The 24999-nt window shown below is 42.1% G+C and overlaps 1 protein-coding gene across 1 annotated transcript in view; it reads left to right on the top strand.

The window, feature by feature from the left end:
- Window positions 1-24999, top strand: part of acap3a (ArfGAP with coiled-coil, ankyrin repeat and PH domains 3a) — a 309102-nt gene that overhangs the window by 221655 nt on the left and 62448 nt on the right. The window contains exons 7-9 of the mRNA XM_048561396.2: window positions 8934-8978; window positions 9719-9814; window positions 13425-13499. Of these exons, the coding sequence (XP_048417353.2) occupies window positions 8934-8978; window positions 9719-9814; window positions 13425-13499 (216 nt within the window). The remainder of the gene's footprint in view (window positions 1-8933; window positions 8979-9718; window positions 9815-13424; window positions 13500-24999) is intronic.

Raw genomic sequence — 24999 nt, 5'->3', positions numbered from 1 at the left:
GCAACAGTGATAAAATGGTAACAATGTTCCAAGTCAGGGTGGTGCCTGTTTTGTAGTTGGTGGAGCTCCCGTGCACCTGTTACCCCTGTTCTTCTCGGAGGTAGACACCATTTATTTGGAAGATGTATTTGCATGAGCCTTGGTGACTTGCTGAAGGGGTGGCACTGTAGTTAGCGCTGCTGCCTCATAGCACCAGGAACCTGGATTCAATTCCAGCCTTAGGTGACTATCCCTGTGGAGTTTGCACGTTCTCCCCTTGTCTACGCACATTTCGTCCGGGTGCTCCAGTTTCCTCCCACAGTCCACTAATGGGCTGGTTCAGTGGATCGGTCATGCTAAATTGCCCATAGTGTCCAGGGTAGACCTGTCATCAGAAATGCAGGGTTACAGGGAAATGATGGGGGATAGGGGTGTGTCTGGGTGAGGTGCTCTCTGAACAGTTATATATATATAGAACATATAGAACATTACAGCGCAGTACAGGCCCTTCGACCCTCGATGTTGCGCCGACCTGTGAAACCAACCTGAAGCCCATCTAACCGACACTATTCCATTATCATCCATATGGTTTATCCAATAACTATTTAAATGCTCTTAAAGTTGGCGAGTCTACTACTGTTGCAGGCAGGGCATTCCATTCCCTTACTACTCTCTGAGTAAAGAACCTACCTCTGACTTCTGTCCTATATCTATCACCCCTCAATTTTTATGTCCCCTCATGCTCGCCATCACCATTCGAGGAAAAAGGCACTTACTGTCCATCCTATCTAACCCTCTGATTATTTTATATGTCTCTATTAAGTCACCTCTCAACCTTCTTCTCTCTAATGAAAACAGCCTCAAGTCCCTCAGCCTTTCCTTGTAAGATCTTCCCTCCATACCAGGCAATATCCTAGTAAATCTCCTCTGCACCCTTTCCAAAGCTTCCACATCGTTCTTATAATGCGATGACCAGAACTGTACACAATATTCCAAGTGCGGCCGCACCAGACTTTTGTACAGCTTCACCATAACCTCTATTAATAAAAGCAAAAACACTATATGCCTTTCTAACTGCCCTGTCAACCTGGGTGGCAACCCCAGCAGCGAGGAAAATGCCAGTGTGTTTGCAAAAGTTAGGATGGGTGTAGGGGAATAAGGAGTAAACGGTAAATGCCCACAGAGACAGAAGAACATTTGGATAGATAAAGGAATGGCTAACGATCACGCTAACAGGGTGAATAGATATTAATGGCAAACAACGGGTTGTGTTTAAAAGCTGACATGTAAGAGTGGACTTGTTGGGCCAAATGGCCTGTTTCTACAATGTAGGGATTCTGTTAAAGGCACTAACTGCTGCTACTGAGTGTTCATGGTAAAGGTGGGAGACAAGATACTAACTAAGGGTCTAGGCCCGAAACGTCAGCTTTTGTGCTCCTGAGATGCTGCTGGGCCTGCTGTGTTCATCCAGCCTCACATTTTATTACTAACTAAGGGAGACGCTTTTATCTGGATGTGATCAACCTTCTTAGACAAAGCAACAAATTCATATATTTTTTATTTGCTTAGCTTGGAGCTGCTTAAATACTGATGATTTTTTGAATACATCAGACCAATGAAAATGGGTGGTGACACTTTGAAAAGATTAGGGATTCTTAATTGCTGTGCTATACATTGAATTACCACATGATGGCAGCAAATACCAATATCCTTGATCATCCATGAAGCGAGCAATGTATCATCTCAATGAGATACTTCCATGTTGAACATGTCTGATGAAGGACTGAGTCCATAATTTAAAGAAAAGGAACAAAGAATTATCCTGATTACTTCCGAAAGTATTGCCCGCACCCTCCTCCATATCTTTGTATTCCTGTGACTTCAGTGGATTGATTTCTTTTAATGGTGAGAGCTGACACTATCGGAGGAATTGACTGTCAGATGTTTTTAATTGATCCAGATATTAAAAATGAGCAGAAATAAAAGCTAACATTCCTCCATCTCTCAAAACGGAGCAAAGCTTGAAGTCTTCCTGCTGTTGAGTGTTTCCTATTTTGATGCAATCGAACAGTGAAAATGTGGCTGTTCAGCCTGTTGTGTTTGTGCTGGCTCTTTGAAAGAGCTGTCCGATTAGTTCCAAACTCCTTTTTCCTCAGACCCCTGGACAGCTTTCCTTAGAAGTATACTTCCAGTTTCCTGCTTGAAAGCCCCAAAAAATCTGCCTCCATCATCTTCCAAATAGTGCATTCTAGATCACAACAGCTTGCAACATTAATTTTTAAAAGAAACTCCTTATTTCCCTTGGGATTTTTTGCCAATTATCTTACACTTTCTATTTTCCCTAAAGGCTATTGCAAGAATGATTAGAAGAGCAGATAATAATTCTATATCCATCTGACTGGCACTAGCAAGTGCTGAGTATTCAGACAGCTCACATTTTTGACAGTGCGTGTGAAATATCTATCTGAACACCTGTTTATTTGTCGTGTGAGCCAACTCTAAAAAGGATGAGACTGATGATAAGTTAGTTGGAGTCCAATCCTCATGCTGCAGCTCTTTATGATTGGTTAGACTTATTTTGAAAGCCCTTTGTTTCTGATAACGCTCAATTAGTGCAGACTGTGCCGTTTCTCATCGGCATAGCACATAGCCGTCCTTTTGTGCACAGCATGAATTTCAGGTGAGTGGGCTTCACTTCTAGCATTGAATCAGTTCACGAGATCCGTTTCTGAAGGACAGTCAATTTTATCTCCTCAGAAATAAAAGAAGCCTCATGTCTTCCATTATGAGAGAGCCTGGAGTAGTTGAATCAAAGTGCAGATCAGGTGTGAGGGATACTTTAATAAGAGGACAGCAGTGGTCTAGGGGTATTATTGCTGCATTGCTTATCTGTAGACCCAGGTAACGTTCTGGGGACCTGGGTTCAAATCCTGCTGTGGTATACATCTGGAATTAAGAATCTAATGATAACTATCCACAACCATAAAATCTACTGCCACAAATTATTGGAAAAACATATCTGGCTCACTAATCCCTTTTAGGGAAAGAATCTTCCGTCCCTACCTGGTCTGTCCTCTGTGTGATTCCAGACCCACAGCAATGTTGTTGACTTTTACCTGTCCTCTGGGTGACTAGGAATAAGCAATAAATGTTAGCCCAACCAGAGACACACTGTGAATGAATTAACAAAAGAAATTGATAAGCTCCAGGTTAGACTCATTCTTCCCAGCAGTAAACAGAGTGGTAGGCAGGTTACGGAAGAATAATGTGCGCTTTACATTTTGAAATTGTTATCTTTGTTTTCAAACCTGACCATAACTTCTTTCACCTACCCCTGTCTCAGTAATCTCCTCCAGCTCTACAGGCCTCTGGGAGATCTGTGCTTCTCTAAGTCAGGCCTCTTGAGCATTTCTGATTTTAACCAGTCCACCACATGCCTTCACATGATTGGACCCCAAACTCTGGAATTGCCTTTGTAAAAGTCTCCACCTCTGAACCTCCTCTCCTTTCCTAAGCAACCTCTTTGACCAAATCTTTATAAAATCATAGAGCTGTACAACACCGAAACAGACCCTTCAGTCCAACTTGTCCATGCTGACCAGATATCCTGAACTAATCTAGTCCTATTTGTCCACATTTGGCCCATATCCCTCTAAACCTTTCCTAGTCATATACCCATCCAGATGCTTTTAAGTATTATACTCACACCAGCCTCCACCACTTCCTCTGTAAGATAACTAAGTGTGAAGCTGGGTGAACACAGCAGGCCAAGCAGCATCTCAGGAGCACAAAAGCTGACGTTTCGGGCCTAGACCCTTCATCAGAGATGCTGCTTGGCCTGCTGTGTTCATCCAGCTTCACACTTTGTTATCTTGGATTCTCCAGCACCTGCAGTTCCCATTATCTCTCTCCACCACTTCCTCTAGCAGCTCATTCCATACATACACCACTCTCTGTCTGAAAAGGTGCCCCTTAGGTCCCTTTTAAATCTTTCCCCTCTCACCTTAAACCTATGCCCTCTAGTTTTGGACTCGCCCACCCCAGGGAAAATACCTTGACTAATCACCCTATCCATACCCCTCATGATTTTATAAACCTCTAAAAGGTCAGCCCTCAGTCACCGGCACTCCAGGAAAAATAGCCCCAGCCTATTCAGCCTCTCCTGATAGGTCAAAACCTTCAACCCTGGAAAATTCCTTGTAAATCTTTTCTTAACCCTTTTATGTTTCACAACATCCTCCCTATTGCAGGGAGAATTGCACACAATATTTCAAAAGCAGCCTGACCAATGTGCTGTACAGCCACAATATGACCTCCTTTACTCAATGCATGAGCCATAAAAGCAGGTCTACCAAATAGTCACCTTCACTGTCCTGTCTGTGTGTGACTCCACTTTGGAGGAACTGTGAACCTGCATTCCAAGGTCCCTTCATTCAGCAAAGCCAACTTTCTGAAGGTCATAAAATGTGAGGCTGGATGAACACAGCAGGCCCAGCAGCATCTCAGGAGCACAAAAGCTGACGTTTCGGGCCTAGACCCTTCATCAGAGAGGGGGATGGAGAGAGGGAACTGGAATAAATAGGGAGAGAGGGGGAGGCGGACCGAAGATGGAGAGTAAAGAAGATAGGTGGAGAGAGTATAGGTGGGGAGGTAGGGAGGGGATAGGTCAGTCTAGGGAAGACGGACAGGTCAAGGAGGTGGGATGAGGTTAGTAGGTAGATGGGGGTGCGGCTTGGGGTGGGAGGAAGGGATGGGTGAGAGGAAGAACTGGTTAGGGAGGCAGAGACAGGTTGGACTGGTTTTGGGATGCAGTGGGTGGGGGGGGAAGAGCTGGGCTGGTTGTGTGGTGCAGTGGAGGGAGGGGACGAACTGGGCTGGTTTAGGGATGCAGTAGGGGAAGGGGAGATTTGAAACTGGTGAAGTCCACATTGATACCATATGGCTGCAGGGTCCCCTCCCCCCACTGCACCACACAACCAGCCCAGCTCTTCCCCCCACCCACTGCATCCCAAAACCAGTCCAACCTGTCTCTGCCTCCCTAACCGGTTCTTCCTCTCATCCATCCCTTCCTCCCACCCCAAGCCGCACCCCCATCTACCTACTAACCTCATCCCACCTCCTTGACCTGTCCGTCTTCCCTGGACTGACCTATCCCCTCCCTACCTCCCCACCTATACTCTCTCCACCTATCTTCTTTTCTCTCCATCTTCGGTCCACCTCCCCCTCTCTCCCTATTTATTCCAGTTCCCTCTCCCCATCCCCCTCTCTGATGAAGGGTCTAGGCCCGAAACGTCAGCTTTTGTGCTCCTGAGATGCTGCTTGGCCTGCTGTGTTCATCCAGCCTCACATTTTATTTTCTTGGAATTCTCCAGCATCTGCAGTTCCCATTATTTCTGAAGGTCACTTTATGTTTCTGGAAGTCAGATTATGTTTGATAACCCTCCTGTGAAGCACTTTGGAAAAGGACACCCCTCGACTTTACCAGTTCTTATTTTTCCTGGAATTCCTTTGTCTTTCCCTTTATGTTGATTGCCAGCCTTCTTTCATGCTCCATCTTGCCTGTATTTTCCATTCCAGATATTTCAGGGTTTAAATGTTACGTCCCCTAAATGAGCCACGTAGCTCTTGTTTAAACCCCGTGATGTTACACAGTGTGAAACTTTCATTCTGAGGAGTGATATACCTAAACTGGGCTTTACCCCCATCACTGATTAAAATATTTCTCAGTTCACTCTTTTTGATTTGTTTTTTTCTCCAAATATTCATTTGGGCTGAATCATGACTTCTTAAACCCGAAATGGTGTAAAATGCAGCTCAACGCCTTCATTGATGCCACTATTTAAACATGAATATTATTAAATTATGATCTATATTCTTCCAGTGTTCTACTCTCTTCTGCCTTCCTTCGTTACCCAGGGTCAGCCTAATTGCACATCCTTTCTTGACTGTGCAATGTACGGAACGAGGAAGCAATTCTGAATTCATTCTAAAGTCCCCGTGCCATTCCAACAGTGAACTTCCACATTACCCCAGTCTAACCCCGTGAAGAAAATAGATCCTCAAATACAGCTCAGTTGCCATTCTAGCCTTCTCTAATTGCCTAAAAATCTCCCTTTTTTCACTTGTCTATAATATTTTGGCAACAGATCCCCCATTATAGATCAGACAGCCTCCGAGCTCCCTCATCAAAAAAGATCTATTATTGTGGTTTTAAATGCGAAAAGCTTACTCTCATCTTTTGTATCTCTATCTCTCATAAACAGGTTACATCTAGAAATTGTTACATTCGCTGAGGTCAGGTTTCCCTCAAAGTTACAGTATTCGAATTAGTGCTTGTAATTTTCTGACTTTGAGTACGAATGATTTGCAAATACGCTTCCAAATACCGCAAATCTGATCCATTCATATCACTCATAACAAAATGTGAAGCTGGATGAACACAGCAGGCCAAGCAGCATCTCAGGAGCACAAAAGCTGACGTTTCGGGCCTAGACCTTTCATCTCCTGAGATGCTGCTTGGCCTGCTGTGTTCATCCAGCCTCACATTTTATTATCTTGGAATTCTCCAGCATCTGCAGTTCCCATTATCTCTCATTCATATCACTCGCTGCCTTTTCCCTTTAGTCTGTTCTCATTCTCTTTTGTTTCTGCATGCCTCGATCTGGATACTTGTCTTTCAATGTCTCACCTTTTTGTTTCAAAACTGCATCTCCCTTACTCCTAATAAGATTTGCCATGTTCCTAACCACGTGTGTTTATATATTCCCTCTTTCTTCCCCCGTCTATTTAAGCAGCTGCTCCTAAAATCAGGCTCAATGACTTCTTGTGGTAAGGTACTTGCCTCTTTTTGACACCTGGCCCTGTGTCACATTGTGTCCTGATGCCGTGGACTCAGTACAATGTTGGTTCTCCCCATTGATATTTCAGCTCCCATACGAGTTCAATTTCAAGACTTGACACTAGATGGCGGTACAATGCTCCACGAACATCTTTCCCTCATGAAATCTGTGGCTGATGTTAAACTTGCTGGAAAGGCACAGGAAACTCTTAGCCTTTTACAGCTGTGCGTGAGCCTGAGAGCCCCTCTTATTGAGCAGCGGTAGTGTCGCTAACTCTGGACTGGGAGTCACAGGTTCGAGTTCCACCTGCTCGAGAGGTGTACAATAATACTTCAGAATAGGTTGATGAGGAAAAAATAGGTGAAATAAAATTGATTTGAGTAGTGAGGGAAAGTGAAGTGAGATTGAATGAGCAATTGTGGTACTGCTCCTAGCTCTGAGCCAGGCAATCCAGGCTAAAATCCAACCACCTCTGCTCTAGTGGTGTACAACTACATCTGAGTGACTTGCTGGCCATTTCAGAGGGGACTTAGGAGTCAACCACACTGCTGTGGGTCTGGAGCCACATGTAGGCCAGACCAGGTGAGGTTGGCAGATTTCCTTCCCTGAAGGACATTAGTGAACCAGATGGGTTTTTCTGATGATCGGCAATGGATTCATGGTAATCAGTAGATTCTTAATTCCGGACTTTTTTTTCAAAATTCAAATTCCACCATCTGCTGTGGTGGGGTTCGAACCGGGGTCCCCAGAACATCAGCTGGGTTTCTGGATTAGTAGGTGTGTATGACATCTCCAAACAGGATGATTTGGAAATTACCTAGATGTGAGCTTGGGCTGCCAAACATATCAGATTACAGAATCATTGCTCCCCACCGTCAGTGATTTCTGTCTGTCGCTGACTTGATATTGCTGTTGTGAATGAGACATTGGCTGTGGGCAATGAAGACAAAGTTGCTGGGAAAGCTCAGTAGATCTGGCAGCATCTGTGAAGGAGAAAACAGAGTTAACGTTTCAGGTCCGGTGACCTTTCCTCAAAACTCTGTTTTCTCCTCCGCAGATGCTGCCAGACCTGCTGAGCTTCTCCAGCAATTTTGTTTTTGTTTCTGATTTACAGCATCCACAGTTCTTTTGTTTTTTTTATACTGTCTGTGGGTTCACTAGGTGTAATAGCCACGTGTTATTTTGCTTTTGCAAACACCTTTATACATTCAGCCCCGTTATCTCTCACCAGTTAGCTGACTTGCTGGAATTACCTCTTAACAAATGTGGAGGGGCATAGAAACCTGAAACCAGAAATAAGCTGACACAACAATTAAATGATTTTCCTGTTTTGAAGGATCCCTGTTCTTCTGTTAAAGCAGGGACCACAGTGTTTGTCAGAACTCTTGTTTGTTTATAAAGGCACGGTGCAATATGTGACCACAACACTTTGTTGCTGCTGTATCTGTGCAGAAGGTATAGTGGAAGCTACCCTGACTCTTCCTTTGCATAAGTAATAAATTCTCATAAAACTTTGTCCCTTGGAGACAGTACTCACTTAATATGTTAAAACCCTTACGAACCATATTTGGACTACAGTTTTGACCAGTTAGAATAAGTGAAAGAATCATTCAGTTCAGACTGTGGATGAAAATGAATTATTATTTTAAAATACAGACTTTTTTTTCCCCTGAAGTACCCAAAATTGAATATAAAACAAGCATCAGTCAATACCTACATAACCCTCCAGTTTGCTATGTTCTTCCTTCCCCCTTTGTTTGGTGTATAATGTAGTCAATCTGCAGTTCGCCGCAGTAACAAAGGGTTCAGCTTGGATGCCTCCTTGGCTGTATTGTCTAGACAGCGTGGCGCTGCTGACATGTTTAACATTAGTTGCGCAGCAATGATCAATCAAACAGCCAGAGCCCTCAGTAATGCTGGGAGCTCTATATACCAGCTAATGGTAAAACGGTATTAGCGCACACATCTGTAAGACAGTAAATATTAACAACAGCTCTCAGTAAAATAGGGAATTTTAAAGTAGTCATACCAACCATTTATAAAACAGTATTACAGGAGCTATTGTATAAGAGCTCACTCTCTCTGTTAATAAACCTGTGATCTTTTCTTTCTTAGATTAATGTTCTTCAGGCAAAGAAGAAGTTTGAAATATTAGATGCGGTAAGACTGACCTCCAATGCTTATTTGCTGCTTAAGAGTATTCAGTGCTCCCTATCCTTTCAGGCAAATGTTGCAGGATCTTCAACAAAAGATTATTAAGTCACTGCGCAGACAATCAGATTTCCTTCACTTTAAACCTTTTCCCACTTGTTCTGTAAACTGGATTTAGCTTAGCATGTTTTAGTAAATCTTACATAAAGAACTGCCTTTTGGGGATAGAAGCTGGTCAGCTTTAATGGTAAGAACAAAGCTCAAACAGAAAATTAGATCGTGGTGTCAATACAGGCTGTGGATCTCAACTGCATCAAGCATTCCAACACTGCTTACAAGCTCCCACTTGTATAAACTCACACTGTAACACTCCAACATTGGATCTAAGCTCACACAATATAACTGCAACATTGGGAATTAATTAAACACTGCAAGACTCCAACACTGGATATTAATACTCATTCTGCAAACATACAACCTCAATAGTTACTCACTCAATAATCACATACTGTATTATATTCATAAGCTCTGGTATGGACATTCCAAAATCAGGCTAGTTGCGGGTTTGTGATGAATATGTGGAGGAATGACACTCATTGTATCTTTGTACTAACCTTTAAAGGAAGTTCCTGGCAGGATCCAGGAGCATTCTGGGAGAGGAATATGGCCGTTTTGCCGAACTTGGTCAATCTCAGGGAAAACGTTGAATATTGAAACCTGTTTGATAGTTTGTCATTTCTGTGGTGCAGATGCTGTCGTTCATGCATGCACAGTACACCTTCTTCCAGCAAGGGTTCAACTTGCTTAAGGAGCTGGATCCCTACATGAAAAAACTGGCCACGGAGGTGAGAAACTGTTCCATTGTCACCTTTTAGATTAACCTGTTACTAGCAGATCTTATCACCTCAGACTATATGGCATCTTCTGAAATTATTGAGTTTGAGGACATTGCAGGTCACAGGTAGTAAATGAGAAACGTGGAGAAGGTTTTAATGGAGGAAGATTTATCTGTTGACATTATTTATAGATTCCTGAGTGCAAGTGGATGAAGTCATGAATTGCAAGTTAATAACTGGACCCTGTTGTAATTCATTAAGAAGTCGCTTCAGTAACTTAATGAACAAATGCTCTGCCCATTGTGGTACTGAACACATAGATTCAGCAGCTTTGTAGCCCTCAAATAACATGATGTCTGGAGATAATGGGAGGGGCAAATGTCCACCAGGATTTTAGTACTGATTCTCTTTTCTGTGACTCCTGCTTGAACATGGCTGATTTGTGGCATAACTCCATATACCCACCTTTTGCCCATATCTTTTAATATATTTGCTTAACAAAAATTTATCTCTCTTAGATTTAAAATTAACAGCTGATCCAGCTTCAACTGCCACTTGAGGAAGAAACGTCCAAACCTCCTCCACCCTTTGTCTGTAGAAGTGCTTCCCAACATCTCCCCTGAATGGTCTGACCCTAATTTTAATCCTATGGCACCTAGTTCTAGAATGAAATCAATGCAGTAATTCTCAGCACATGAGAATGGACAGCATCTTGGAGGAGATCAGCTCAAGAAATATCAGGAAACTGTCCACTGAAACTGTGTGCTGAGTCCCCAGGAAGATTAATTAATTACATAATTAAGAAAGAGAAGAGCTGTTTTGTTTGCATTTCATTGAAGCAATGTAAAAACATTGGCTATTGGGAATGAAGATTTTAATTATAGCCTTGTCCCTCATTCAGAACAATTGAACACATGTTGGAGTAAGAGGTCCATAAAAATAATGTTAGCCGGCAATGATGTACATCAGTAATGACATTTAAACTAGATCTGGAGGTAGGGCTTTAAACTTAAAATGGGGCAGAGCCAGAAGAGTTGTCAGTGGGTGGGAGGGTGACGTCTAGTGGCACAGTGGTTAGTAATCCCCGTCTCTGAGTCGGAGACTCTAGGTTCAATCCAAAACTTGACAGCTGGGCATTCAGTCTACAGCCAAACAGGTTAAGTGTCAACATGTGAATCTTTCCAACTCTCACTGAGGCAGACAGTAAGATTGACAGAAATACCAGGTCATCCCATAATTAATTTTAAAGAAGATTTTGCTCCCGACATTCCATTCAGCCCCTATGAAATGTACATCCGAATGTTACAACTCCAACAACTTTGGTTTCTGTGGCGAGCCAGTCGATGGACCATTCAGTTTTAGAGCTTTTGTTATAGATCACACCAAGCCCAATGAAGAGTAACCCGAACTCAACATCATCTGTTCAAGCAAATCATGACTTTGGTGAGGCTGAAACAGCCTTTCAACTATTTTTGACCCCAAATCAGCTGAACTGATCATTTATCTCATTACTCTTCATGGCTTCTTGCTGTGTGCAAATTGTTGTGCTTGTCTACAAATCAAAAGGGACTATTCTCCATTGGTTGTGAAGGTGCTTTGTGAGCATCCTGACAATGTGAAGTATGCTGTAGAGCTGTTATTTATTCCTCTGTGCCATACTTGTCAATACTTTGATTCATTCAAAGCAGAAGTTGCCCAACCTCCGGATACGACGCATCATCCTCCGACACTTCTGCCATCTACAATCCGACCCCACCACCAAAGACATTTTTCCATCCCCACCCTTGTCTGCCTTCCAGAGAGACCACTCTCTCCGGGACTCCCTTGTCTGCTCCACACTTACCTCCAGCCCCACCACATCCGGCACTTTTCCCTACAGCCGCAGGAAGTGCTACGCTTGCCCCCACGTTTCCTCCCTCACCCCCATCCCAGGCCCCAAGATGACTTTCCACATCAAGCAGATGTTCACCTGCACATCCGCCAGTGTGGTATACTGCATCCGCTGTACAGGGTGTGGCTTCCTCTACAACGGAGAAACCAAGCAGAGCCTTGGGGAAGCTTTGCAGAACACCTCCGTTCGGTCTGCAATAAACAACTGCACCTCCCAGTCGCAAGCCATTTCAACTCCCCCTCCCATTCCTCAGATGACATGTCCATCATGGGCCTCCTGCAGTGCCACGCAAAGGTTGCAGGAACAGCAACTTATATTCTGCTTGGGAACCCTGTAGCCCAATGGTATCAATGTAGAATTCACAAGCTTCAAAATCTCCCCTCCCCCCACCGCATCCCAAAACCAGCCCGGCTCGTCCCCACCTCCCTAACCTGTCCTTCCTCCCTCCTATCCCCTCCTCCCACCTCGAGCTGCACCCCCATTTTCTACCTACTAACCTCACTCCGCCCCCTTGACCTGTCCATCCTCCCTGGACTGACCTATCCCCTCCCTACCTCCCCACCTACACTCACCTTTGCTGGCTCCATCCCTGCCACTTTGACCTGTCTGTCTCCTCTCCACCTATCTTCTCCTCTATCCATCTTCTATCCGCCTCCCTCTTCTTCCCTATTTATTTCAGAAGCTCCTTCTCCTCCCCCATTTCTGAAGAAGGATCCAGACCCGAAACGTCAGTTTTGCTGCTCGGCCTGCTGTGTTCATCCAGCTCTACACCTTGTTATCTCAGATTCTCCAGCGTCTGCAGTTCCAGCCAACTCAGTTGCCCAACTCTAACTGTCCACCAGATGGTGCCAGTGAGCCAACCACTTGAGCCCCCGCTGAAAAACAACCCTGCTGCTCACTCTACTCATCACCCTTTCTCATAGAATTCGAGCTGGCGCTCTTTCCCATTTTATTTTGTCCATGCTAAAAATGTTTTGTTTTCCCCCTTTGCCTCCATAGTTCAATCTGACGTTTGTCCCATTATGTTCCTGTACCTGGACACACATTCCAACGTTACATCGGTGTCTGCACTTTGAAAGTGTTTCATTAGCTGTAACATGCTTTGAGATATCCTGAGGTCTTGAAAGAGGATATAAAAATGTGTATCTCTGTTTCTCCAGTTTCCTCAATGCAAGTGCTGGCCTATCTTTCCCATCCCAAAATACAGCTCACAATCTTCCCCACCTCCCTGTGCACAATAGCATTTATATTTTTCCTTTCCCGCTTCCTTACAAACGTTCTCCTGCTTCCTTTCTGATTTTTTTCTGCCTGTCTTTTCATCATCACTATTGCATAAAGGGTTTAGATGATCTGAGAGAATTTTGGGAGCATGGTTCTTACCCGGTTAAACCTGGAACACCCCTTTTACTGCCCTCAAATTGGAAGTAACTTCTGTCATAAAACATCCCAGAAAGGGTGGCCTGTTAAATCTCAAAGAAATGCACAAAAACTCCCAATGATTCTGGAAACAGGTGCTAGTCAATCCACAATTGGCATTGAAAAAGGTTAAATTCCTAAATTGTCTAAAATTGAGGAATTATTCCAGACATTTCATAATCATGTCAATTTCATATTGTTTTTGACATTTTCAGAAGATATTTAGGACAAATGCGCCATGATGTTGTAGAAATTCCTGAGCCTCGCTGTGTGTGCAGTCTTACAGATTATTTTGGTTTCTGCCCTGTTCAGCTGGACCAGCTTGTGATTGACTCGGCTGTGGAGAAAAGGGAAATGGAGCATAAGCACGCGCTGATACAACAGCGGGTAAGTCCCAGGCAGTGCTTGATCTCTCATTAGCCATCTGCACTCAGGATGGAGAGCGGCAAGTATCTTGGACAGTGTTTGAGGTATTGACAGAGACAAACGGTTCAGTTAACATCCTACGCCACAGGAACAAAGCTCCAGTCATGAACATTGACAAGTGGGTTCCAGGTGAGTCCTAGTGTTCAAGGGCTGTGGCATTGTTCCTATTTTTTGTACCCGAACAATATGATACCCTTGTAACAGACAGACATATAAACATAGAAAATAGGAGCAGGAGTAGGCCATTCAGCCCATCAAGTGTGCTCTGCCATTCAAGAAAATCATGGCTGACCATTCATCTCAGTACCTGTTCCTGCTTTCTCCCCATATCTTTTGATTCCTTTAGTCCTCAGGACTATTGTTATTTAAGTATAAGTAATGAAGTGCAAAATAGTGATTTGGCCCAACAAGCCTACTTGTATAGCCGCTGTGGCAATGAAATACTCCTAAAACACAAGTCACTCTATCAATGAGATAGTAAGAACTGCCAATGCTGGAGTCAGAGATAATGCAGTGTGGAGCTGGAGGAACACACCAGGCCTGGCAGCAGCAGAGGAACAGGAAAGCTCCTGACAAACATCAGCTTTCCTGCTCCTCTGATGCTGCCTGGCCTGCTGTGTTCCTTCAGCTCCACACTGTGTTATCTCATATTATCTGTGGTTGCTCCTTTGGTGTATTTATAATGCTTTGCTCAATTTAGTTAACCGCGTCATCCTCCCCCAATCCCTCTCCTCCATTTTATAGCTCAACAAACTGCTTCTTGTCTGGTTCCCATTCTTCTATAGCCATTTGTAGTCAGAATATCTCCGGCAATAGATTTTCTTCCCATCCCTTCCTCCTTGCACCTCTCTAGCACCAGCCTAGTTCCCCCCATCTCTTTGCTGACTGACCCAATCTTGGATGAGCTATAGTTTACTCTAGGTAACTGCTGGAAAGACCATTACTACTGTCTTCAATGTTTGCAACAGATTGTAAGCCCTTTCTGCCAATCACAATAGCAACGTGAGGAGATCTTCACTGTTCAGAAATATCCTAAGGTGCTTCAAATGGGCATGATCAAAAAATTAGTCAGCAAATTGGGCGAGCTCAAAACATGAGCCATGGATGTCAATTTTTGACATACACCAACATGAAGGAGAGCCTACTTCCAGCCTGTAATGAGCATTCACTTTGACATTTTGAAGGGTTAGCTGTCTGTTCGGTATCTGGAAAATAATCACAGTGCCACCAGATTTCTGGTCCATACATTGAAGTGAAGCACTGACAGCATGTTCATCACATTACACCGTGGTTAAAAAGTAGTCACAATCTCAGAATTGCCAATATCAAAATGTTACACTATTTCAATTCGATACATTGTTTGGAGATTATATAAATACCTTTTCCTACCAATGCTCCTTCCTGACAGGGCTGTCAGCTGCAGGCACTGGGCCTGGTAGAATTAATGAACCAGCCCATAATATGATCAGAGAACCATGAGCTAATTGTACTGTAAGTTTCTATGTTGCTGTATGCTACGTGAAAGTGGGGAACTAAACTCAGAAAAAGAAATCAACCATGACATCATTTTTAGCACAGGAAGAGACCAGTTAGCTAATTGTACTTATAACATGTTAGGTCTCCAACTTGAACTATCTAGTCTCTAATGTTAATGTTGATCTGTTTCTGCACCCTTCTTGGCAGCTGTAACATTGTATCTGCACTCTGTTCTGTTACCCTGATGCACTTGTAAAGTACAATCTGCCTGTAAAGCATGTACGACAACACTTTTCTTTGTGCCTCATGACATTTGGTGGTATTAAATCAAATCAATCACATTTTTCTTTCTCTTTTTTAAATTCCTCCTTTCCAAATACATTCCCCAATTAAGTGATTTTAAATTTCTATCTCAATAACCACCTGCACTATAGTATTCTATATTCTAATAAATCTTTGTGAAAATATTTCTTCTGCCTGTAAAGCATGTACGACAACACTTTTCTTTGTGCCTCATGACATTTGGTGGTATTAAATCAAATCAATCACATTTTTCTTTCTCCTTTTTAAATTCCTCCTTTCCAAATACATTCCCCAATTAAGTGATTTTAAATTTCTATCTCAATAACCACCTGCACTATCGTATTCTATATTCTAATAAATCTTTGTGAAAATATTTCTTCTAACCCTCCTGCTGCTGTACTTTAGTACTAACTTCAAATATATAATTGCTGTCAAATGACCTTTCACTGTTTGTCTTTCATTCATTTGAAAACCTCTAATAGATTCCCTCACCCCTCTTTCCTTAACAATCTCTTTTCAGGTCTTCATAAGATCACTGCATTGTTACTTCATTCCTCATCTTCCAACCTTTGTCCCATACAAATATTATATAACCCTTCTCTTGTCCAAATTCATCATCCTTATTCACAGCAAGCTGGTTTATCCATCCTGCGTTCAAGAAATAAAGGGCTGAAAGTTAAAAATAGGATTTAAAAAATACTAATGAAACAATACATTGAAAAGTGTTGCCGTATGGGCTTATGATCTGAATACAATAGGCATTAAAGCTGAAAATCAGACTATGATAATGTTTCTATGAAATAATTTATTTAAAGCTTTCTTTAGATCAAACAGATTACATTCAACATTTCACTTCATCACCTTCTTTCACACCTTTTTTAAATATTAATCTGCAATTTCAAAATACAAATATTTAAATTCACACAATTATACTCAAAACATTATTTGACAAAAAACATCCCTTTTCACAACTAATTTACCTTTATTTTCTTTCCTTCTCTTCACTGTAGTTTAATCAAATTCACAATTTTTACCTTATGATTTCTACTAATCATCCTCTACAGCCCCAATGTCACTCTCAAGATTCTCAGGATCAAAATCTACATCTCATTCTCATTCTACATTCCTCAATGTTTGTTAATACACTGAATATTTTACCATCGGTGTCTGTAGCATTCCTGTTTACATTTCCAGTGTCACTGTCTGCATTTTCAATGATTGTTGAAACATTAATATTTCATGAAAGGCCACATTAGAATTTCTTTCTTCTTCAAGGCAAAATAAAAGGATTTTTGGCAATCCTAATCAGTTGTTACATTTCTTTCGATGGGCCTCGGGAAATGTTTGAATTTGATTTGTTTTCTCATGGGAACAACATTCAGTGGGTCAAAAAACTCACTTGGAGTGAAATTGTACTTTATAATTTGCACAACAGATTAAAAGTGACTCTTCTTTTTCCACTTCATGGCGCCACATTCTTTACATATCCCTGATCTACTGCCAACATTGTATTCTGGGTCTGACTCTTAATTATGATGAGAATCATAGATAAAGATGTCCTTAGAGAGTCTTGGTCTCTTACCATTGTAGAATTGGCTCCTCTTGCATTCTGTAGTGTGTCAACTTCTTAGTCTCCTCTTTCCCCCTTCCCTGCCTTCAATTGCTGCCTGTCACTTACTGTCAAGTGTTTTGCTTTCTTGTTCTGGTTATTTTTTCATCTTCCCTGGCTCTGCGAGCTGCTTGTCACCTCCTGTTAGCAAGTAATAATTTGTAGTCTCTCAGAACATGACTTAAATGAAACAAAGAAGATGAGAAAATGAACTATTCTAATCCCATTCTTGGCATCACAAGTCTGTACCTAAGCACTTATTAATCATTATGAGGGTTTCTGTTCTTGCCACCCTTGAAGGCTGTGATTTCTAGATTCCCACCACCCTCTGAGTAACAAAGATTCTTCCTCACATCCCGTCTTGTCCTTACCTGAAATCAATGTCCCCTGGTCCTGGATCCCTTCACCAAGAGGAAACCTTCTTTTCAGTCTACCTTACCCATATCCCTCAATTTCATACATTTCAGTCATGTTCCCCCTCAGTCTCTTTGGCTCCAAGGAAAGCAATCCTAATCTATCCAATCTTTCTTTATGACCAAAACTTGACAGTTTAGGCCACATTTGGTAAATCTCCTCTGCAACTTCTCCAGTGCAATCACATCCCTGCTATAATGTAGATTCCAGAACTGCACACAGTACTCTAGCTGCAGCCTAATCAATGTTTTATATAGTCCCAGCATGACTTCCCTGCTTTTATATTCTTTGCCTCAACTAATGAAGGCAAGTATCCTGTACAATTTCTTAATCACTTTATCCACTTGTCCTACCACCTTAAGGGACCAGTGAACGCGCGCATCAAGGTCCTTCAGATTCTCGATGCTTCCCAGGGTCATACTGTTTATTCTGCCTTGTCTTCCTTGTTTGTCCTTCCCAAGTGCATCACCTCACACCTATCCAGGTTAAGTTTCATTTTCTGCTCAACAGCCCATAAGTTGAAAACCAAATGAACTGCGGATGCTGTAAATCAGGAACAAAAACAAAGTTGCTGGAAAGCTCAGCAGGTCTGGCAGTATCTGTAAAGGAGAAAACAGAGTTAACATTTCTGGTCCAGTGACGCTTCCTCAGACCTTCCCCAGCCCATAAGTTGAAGCTTACTGATTATGAAACATGGAGTATTGGGGTTCAGCCTGTGGAATAGCTTGGAATCTTCCAAAAATAGAACAAGTTATGATTCATGAGGTGAATGTGAACAGATTCTTCACAGACATGATGGAAAATCCAGAGTACAAGTTGGAGAACGATCAAGACCAAGATTTTTCAACAATGGCTAGACAAAGTCAACGTATAAGGCAGGTCATAAATTAATCAGCAAATTGTTTTTTTCAGAGTTTCACTAACAGGCATCAAAACACAAAATTATTGAGAAAGAAAACCTTGCCAGTATTTTATTTTGTCTACTCATCTGCAGCTGGAAACCATCCTCCATCCCTTCATCAACTTTCGACTTGATTATTTCAACACATTCCTGGGTCGTCTCCACTTTTCATTTTTCATAGACTGAGGCCATCCAAAACTCTGCTGCCTTTTACTTAACTGGCACCAAGTCACACTGGCTGTCACCCACGTGCTTTCTGACTTGCGTTGAATTTTTGAAAACTCTCATCCCCATTTTCAAGTCTCTCCATTGCCTGTTCCCTACCCTATCTCTGTAATCTCCTCCATATCCACAATCCTGTGATCTGTCTGCATTCATCTAATGCCCTTAGTGCAACTCCAGTTTAATCACACCACCATGTATAACTGTGTCTTTAGCTGTGTCCAGCTCTGGAGTACCCTCACCACACCTCTCCACTTCTCTACGTCACGTACTTCCTTTAAGATACTTCATAAGACCTGCCTCTTACACTGAGCTTTTGGGCATCCAACTTAACATCTCCTTATGTGACTCAGTGTGATATTCTGTCATATAAATGCTCCTGCATCTCCTCTTGGGCGTTTTAATATGCTAAAGGTGCTAGAAAAAAATTGTGGTGTTGCTGCTGAAAACGCAGCAAATCTTGCTGGTTTCAGTATAAAAAAATGTTTTAGATGGAGTGAAGTTTCTAACCAGAAGACTTCTACTCAACAGTTTTAAAGGATAGATATTTTGATGGTGCTGCATTGTGAAGCTGAATATATGCCCAGTGAAGGGGGCAAGACTTTGTCTCTGCTCCATATTCCAGTTTTGCAACTATTAACATGATAAGGGCAGATACCTGAGCAATGACAGTGTGATAGGGTATTTACCCTCCCTGATTGGGGTGGGGGTGTGGGTTGGTATTCAGTTTCATCTTTGTGTAGTCCACGTACAGCCTGATATGGCAGAGTTCACTGCTAGACCTCCAGGGAAAGCATTTGTCTCCTTCGCTCCATTGCCCCAGACACGGCCTCAAACATATGTCAAAGGTAGCCATCTGGTTGTAAGGAAACCATCTCGCTGGGGTGTTCAGTTGTTTGGTGTTTGATTGTGTGTGCCTGGTATCAATTCACTTACCTCAGACAGAGTGTGGTTGCTTAGAGAAGAAACTAAGTGGTAGGCAAACTGCGTAGGGCATATTTTAAAGCGTTGTAAATAAAGCCCCTGACGCATGCACAAAAGTTGCTGTGTCATTTCTGTAATTTGCACACCATCCCCCCATACATAAAACAGTGCCTCCTAGTGGACATCTAAACCTTAGTGGTTTCCTCAGACCACATGGAACAGAAGTTTAGCCCCTCGTGTCACCGGAGGCAGTGGTATCCTAAGTTGTCTGAGGATGGTGCCTCAGGAGACCATCTAATAAACAGGTTTCAACTGGCTATAATTTACTTTGAAGCTGCTACAAAATCCATGCTGCATTTGTTAAACGGAAGATACCTGTTCAGGATGGATATTGCACCATTTCAATCTATTTTGTAGTTCACCTCTTTCAGCAAATAAGTGTTGGATGGGTGTTCTCTTTAGAAAACATTTTATTCCTGTTGTACTGCATCAATAGTTAAGTGGCAGCTTTGAAACTGCAAGATCATTTTTGTTCTTGCTAGCAGCTTGAGCTGAGCTAGCAATGCTGTTTCCCAGAAACTGATTGTATGTTCTCTCCCCAGAATTAAGGACATTCTGTTGGGCAAGACAGTAAGTTATTAATTATGACTGTGCAACAATAAAATGCCCACAGCAAACTGCACTGTTTAATTGCGCAGTTAACCAGATATCCATGTGACTAGAATGACATACACAAAGTGCTGAAAAGAAAATTCCACAGACCTCTTTAACGTGGCCTTGAATACACATCTGGTTGAGTTTTTCTTCTCTGTTCAGTTTCTATAATGAGCCTCTCTGAATGGCTGCCTTCCCTCAGCCAGATGGTCACTCATTCCATTTTCCTTTGAAAAAGAGCACACTTGAATAGATTCTGCCACATGTTTCTGAGGAAGGGAACTGATCCATTGGAGTAACCCGTTCTGCAGATTTTGTGTGTGTGTGTCTGATGAACATGTTTGAACAATATATATGCATCAGTAACACGTACATGCATGTGTATTTACACACATTTGTGAGCACGAATGTGGCTCTGTGTGTTCATGTGCTATTGCCTCATTTTGCCATGTTTTAATGACTGTGAGTGAGTACTATTATAATCCCAGTTGATGCTAATACTAGACAAGGCAGGTGGGACTTCTTTAATCTGGAATTATGGTTGATATGAACTGGTTGGACCCAAGGGTCTGTTTCCATGCTGTATGACTGTATCTCAGAATATAACCTGGCTAGATTGATCATAATTTTTTTTGATCATGGGGTGAATGTGGTGGTTAATTGCTGAGACAAACTCACGCAGATTTTCGGCAACAGAAGTTTATTATACAAAAGGAGAAATAATTCAAAACCAGGCTACATAAATATTGAATGCATTTAGAAAGATTTTAAAATACACAGGAAAACAATGTTTTTGTATTTTTCCCAACATAATTCATTAGAGATTCAAAATCAGAGAAAGTATACCCATATCTCAACTATTGATGGCTGTAACTAACTAACACGCAACACTTCCTTTGTAGTGGATTGTGGAGTCAATTCAATGGCTTTTCCAAATCTGTCAACATGATCTCCAAAAGCCTAAATGTTCTCAAGACGAGACCTGCAGTTCGAACCAAACTCTCCTGGTTTGGAAGTTTCACAAACTACCCTTCTGTTGAGGTGACTTTTTTTTTGTGAGCTCTCCTATACTGGTATAAGGGAGAAAACTAAACTTACTTCTGACTCCAGGCAGGTCTCCTCTGAACTGCCCTAAAAATTGCTGGGTTTTCTAAATTAAAACTCAATTCATGATTATTCTGAACTGAAACAAAATAATGGCTTCATAGAGTCACAGATGCATACAGCACCAAAACAGATCCTTCAGCCCAACCAGTCCATGCCAAACATAATCCCAAATAAAAGTAGTCCCACCTCCTGCTCCTGGCTCATATCTCCAAACCTGTTCTATTCGTGTATCTATCCAAATGTCTTCTAAATGTTATAATTGTACCCACATCCACCACTTCCTCTGGCAGTTCATTCCACATGTGAACTACCCTCTGTGTAAACATGCCCCTCATATCTTTGTTTAAATCTCACCCCCCTCACTTTAAAAATGTGTCCCCTTGTCTTGAAATCCTCTGTCCTAGGGAAAAGCGAACTATCATTAATTCTCTCTATGCCCCTCTTTATTTTATAAACTTCTATCAGTATGCTTCTCTACCGCCTAAACTCCAGTGGAAAAAGTCTCAGCCTATCCAGCCTTTCTTTAGAACTCAAACCTTTCATACCTGGCAACATCCTGGTAAATCTCTTCTGAACCCTCTCCAGCTTAATATCATTCCTATAACTGGGTGACCAGAAATGGACACAGTATTCCAGCAGAGGCTTCACCAATGTCCTGTACAACCTCAACATGACTTCCCCACTCCTCTACTCAAAGGACAGAGCAATGAAGGCAAGCCAGCCAAATGCCTTTTTAACCACCCTTTCTAAGTGTGATGCAAACTTCAAAGAATTATGTACCTACACCCCAAGGTCCATTTGTTCAACAATACTATCCAAGGCCCTACTATTAATTGTATAAGCAGTACCCTTGTTTGTTGTACCAAAATGCAATATCTCGCATTTATCCAGTTTGAACTCCATCTGCCATTTTTCAGTCCATTGACCCATTTGATCAAGATCCCTTTGTAATTCTGGAAAACCTTCTTCACTGTTTACTATGTGGCCAATTTTGGTGTAATCTGCAAGCTTACTAACCATGCCTTCTATATTCTCATCCAAATTATTTATATAAATGACCAACAAAAGAGGAGCCAGATTCACGTTTACTCATTTGTCCTGAGCCACCACAGAATAAACAGTTTCCCATTGATACCACCAGAGTTTACAGTCACTTGCTTTCTGTGCAATGATGGACGTAGCCACTGTGTTGGAAGGATTTTCTTGACTTTTTTAAAAACGGAATTCCTTCACAAGAGTGACCAATAGCAAAGTGCCATGATTTTGAAATGATATGAGTGCAATGATAATAAAAAGACTTTCATCACAATTTGCATGCATAAGACCATGTGGATCTCCCTGAGTATGTATGTACATGTCTCTGTACGTTTTGACTCTGAAGAAGTAACCTTTAAGGTTGTTTGGATTCATTGGTAAATCTGAAATTGCTCTGTTCAGTTGATTAATAGGCATCAGCTGAACGCTGAGAATCAGGCCTGTAAAGGGCTTCGGAATAGGGTGAGGGGTAGACCTGTAATCAGAAAACATGGGGGAAGAATAGTGTGTGCACAAGTCTGCACTAGCCTTGGATTAGCCCAGAGGATGAGCCTATATTAAGCCTCCATACAGCAAATGAGAAAGATGATAAAATCTGTGAAATTTCCTCTACCTTTTTGCCATTCAGTGAGCTCTACTGAAGGCATGTGCACAAGTGGGTGTTGAGGGTGAACAGCAGCTGAGTTCACAGTGGCATTGCCAGTTAAAATAGCCAGGTACCCATTGCCTTTCAGTCTTATGCAGGCAAACTAGCTCCTTGAAAGAAGCTCTGGACTGGGATTTCCCACCTTCAGAAATGGAGTAGAGTCATGTCACAGTGCAAGCAAGGGAGTTGGGTGTGGGTTAAGAAATACTTTGCAGATGCTCCTGACTGAATCTAAAATGAGTCAATGTGAATACACTTGAACAATATATCCTTTTATTAAAATGAAATTCCTTCTCCTTAAACTCCACCAGCAATGGATACCGGATTAAAAATCCTAAAGCTGTGTTAGTATTTATCCCGAGTCAGTGTTGGCTGATGTCGTTTATCCCTTGACGCCCCCCCCCACCTTGCTCTGTAGAACAGTACATTTGTAGTTCTGCATGTTGCATCTACTCTAATGCTGGCTGGTTGTTTAATGGATTTATCAGAGAGATGCTCCCTTAACAGGAGGCTGTTGATTGAGAAGGATGTGCTTTTACATTCCTGACTGCAGAACCGTTTGAAACGTTCACTAGATTATGGGGTAATGAGTCAATCTTAAACTGAAAAGACAGTTGAAAGTATGTGTCAACATATGAAGAACAAAAGGGTAAGTTAACTCTTCAGGCTCAGAGGTAATATCAGAATATAAAATATCAAACTAACCCGTTTAGATTCTGGCATCAAATAAGCAACAGATGTAATCAATAGAATTGCTCAAGGGCTCCAAAAATCATTTATTGAATCATGCAGTACATGGATTGAGTGTAAAATGTTGCACTAAAATGAAGACGACCTTCATTATCCAGATCCTTATCAATATCCAGGTTGTCTCTCCAAAGCAGGCAGTGATACACGGTCAGAGACGCTGTCTTTTGGATGAGAATTAAGCTGTAGTCCCATCTGTCCAGTCAAGAGGACATAATAGATTCCACAGCACTATGTGGGAAAGAGCAAGGAATTTGTCCCAACTTATCATTCAGCCAACAGCAGTAATGCTATATTATCACTAAGTTGCTTGTGGCACCAATTTGCCACTCTATTTCCTACATTACAGCAGTAATTACACTTAGAATTTTTCTGCCTGTAATGCACTCTTCAGCATCCTGGGGTTATGGAAGGCGCTACATAAATGCAAGTCTTTCTTTAGAATACTAGCCTGATAACATCATAAATCTTCCAAAGAATTGAGAGGGGTACATGGTTGTTTATGTGAAACTGAAGTGCAAGCAAAATTGGGAACCAGACATGTGTTGGGGATGGTATAAACCTGGTTAGAGGTGACGCTGAGTGAGAGCTGAGGACGATGATCGACTCAGCTACTGTAAAGATGTGCACAGTGTGTTCAGAATCTCATCCCCAGCTGCTTCTTGGAGAGAAGCAGCTGGTGAGGAGGAATAGACGAGTTAAACACATGATTAAAGTTAGATTTGGAAGGAACTCCTGAGGAGGAGAGAGAGAGAGAGAAAGAAAGGCAGTCAGACAGAGGGTTTTAGCGATAGAATCCCAGGTTGGGATTAGAATATAGAAACAGGAGCAGGCCATTCAGCCCCTCAAGCCTTCTCCACCATTGAATGAGATCATGGCTGCTCTGTGGTCTAACTCTCATTTACCAGCCTTTGACCCAAATGCCTTAACCCCTTTCCTTAACAAAAATGTATCTCAGATTTAAAATGAACAACTGATCCAGCATCGACTGCCATTTGTGGTAGAGAGATCGAGTATCTGTCACCCTTTGCGTGTAGAAGTGCTTCCTAAAATCTCTCCTGAAAGCTCTGGCCCTAATTCTCAAACTATGCTCTCAAGTCCTAGAATCCCCAACTGTTGAAAATAGTTTATCCTATTCACCTGTCTTTTCCTGTTACTATCTTGAAGACTTCAGTCAGATCACCCCTTCAAAAGAAAATGTCTAATTTGTGTTATTTCTCCTCATAATCTAACCCCAGAATTTAAACCCAGGTATAATTCTTGTAAACCTATGTTGTGCTCCCTCCAAGGCCAATATATCCTTCCTGGGGTGTGGTGCCCAGATCTGCTCACGATACTCCAAGTGAGGTCTAGCCAATGGTTTGTATAACTGCAGCATAACTTCTTGTACTCCAGCCATCTGGATGTAAAGGCCAGTATTCCA

The sequence above is a fragment of the Stegostoma tigrinum genome, chromosome 28 (assembly GCF_030684315.1).
Source record: "Stegostoma tigrinum isolate sSteTig4 chromosome 28, sSteTig4.hap1, whole genome shotgun sequence".
NCBI classification, from domain to species: domain Eukaryota; kingdom Metazoa; phylum Chordata; class Chondrichthyes; order Orectolobiformes; family Stegostomatidae; genus Stegostoma; species Stegostoma tigrinum.
This window is presented reverse-complemented; position numbering and strand designations above follow the sequence as displayed.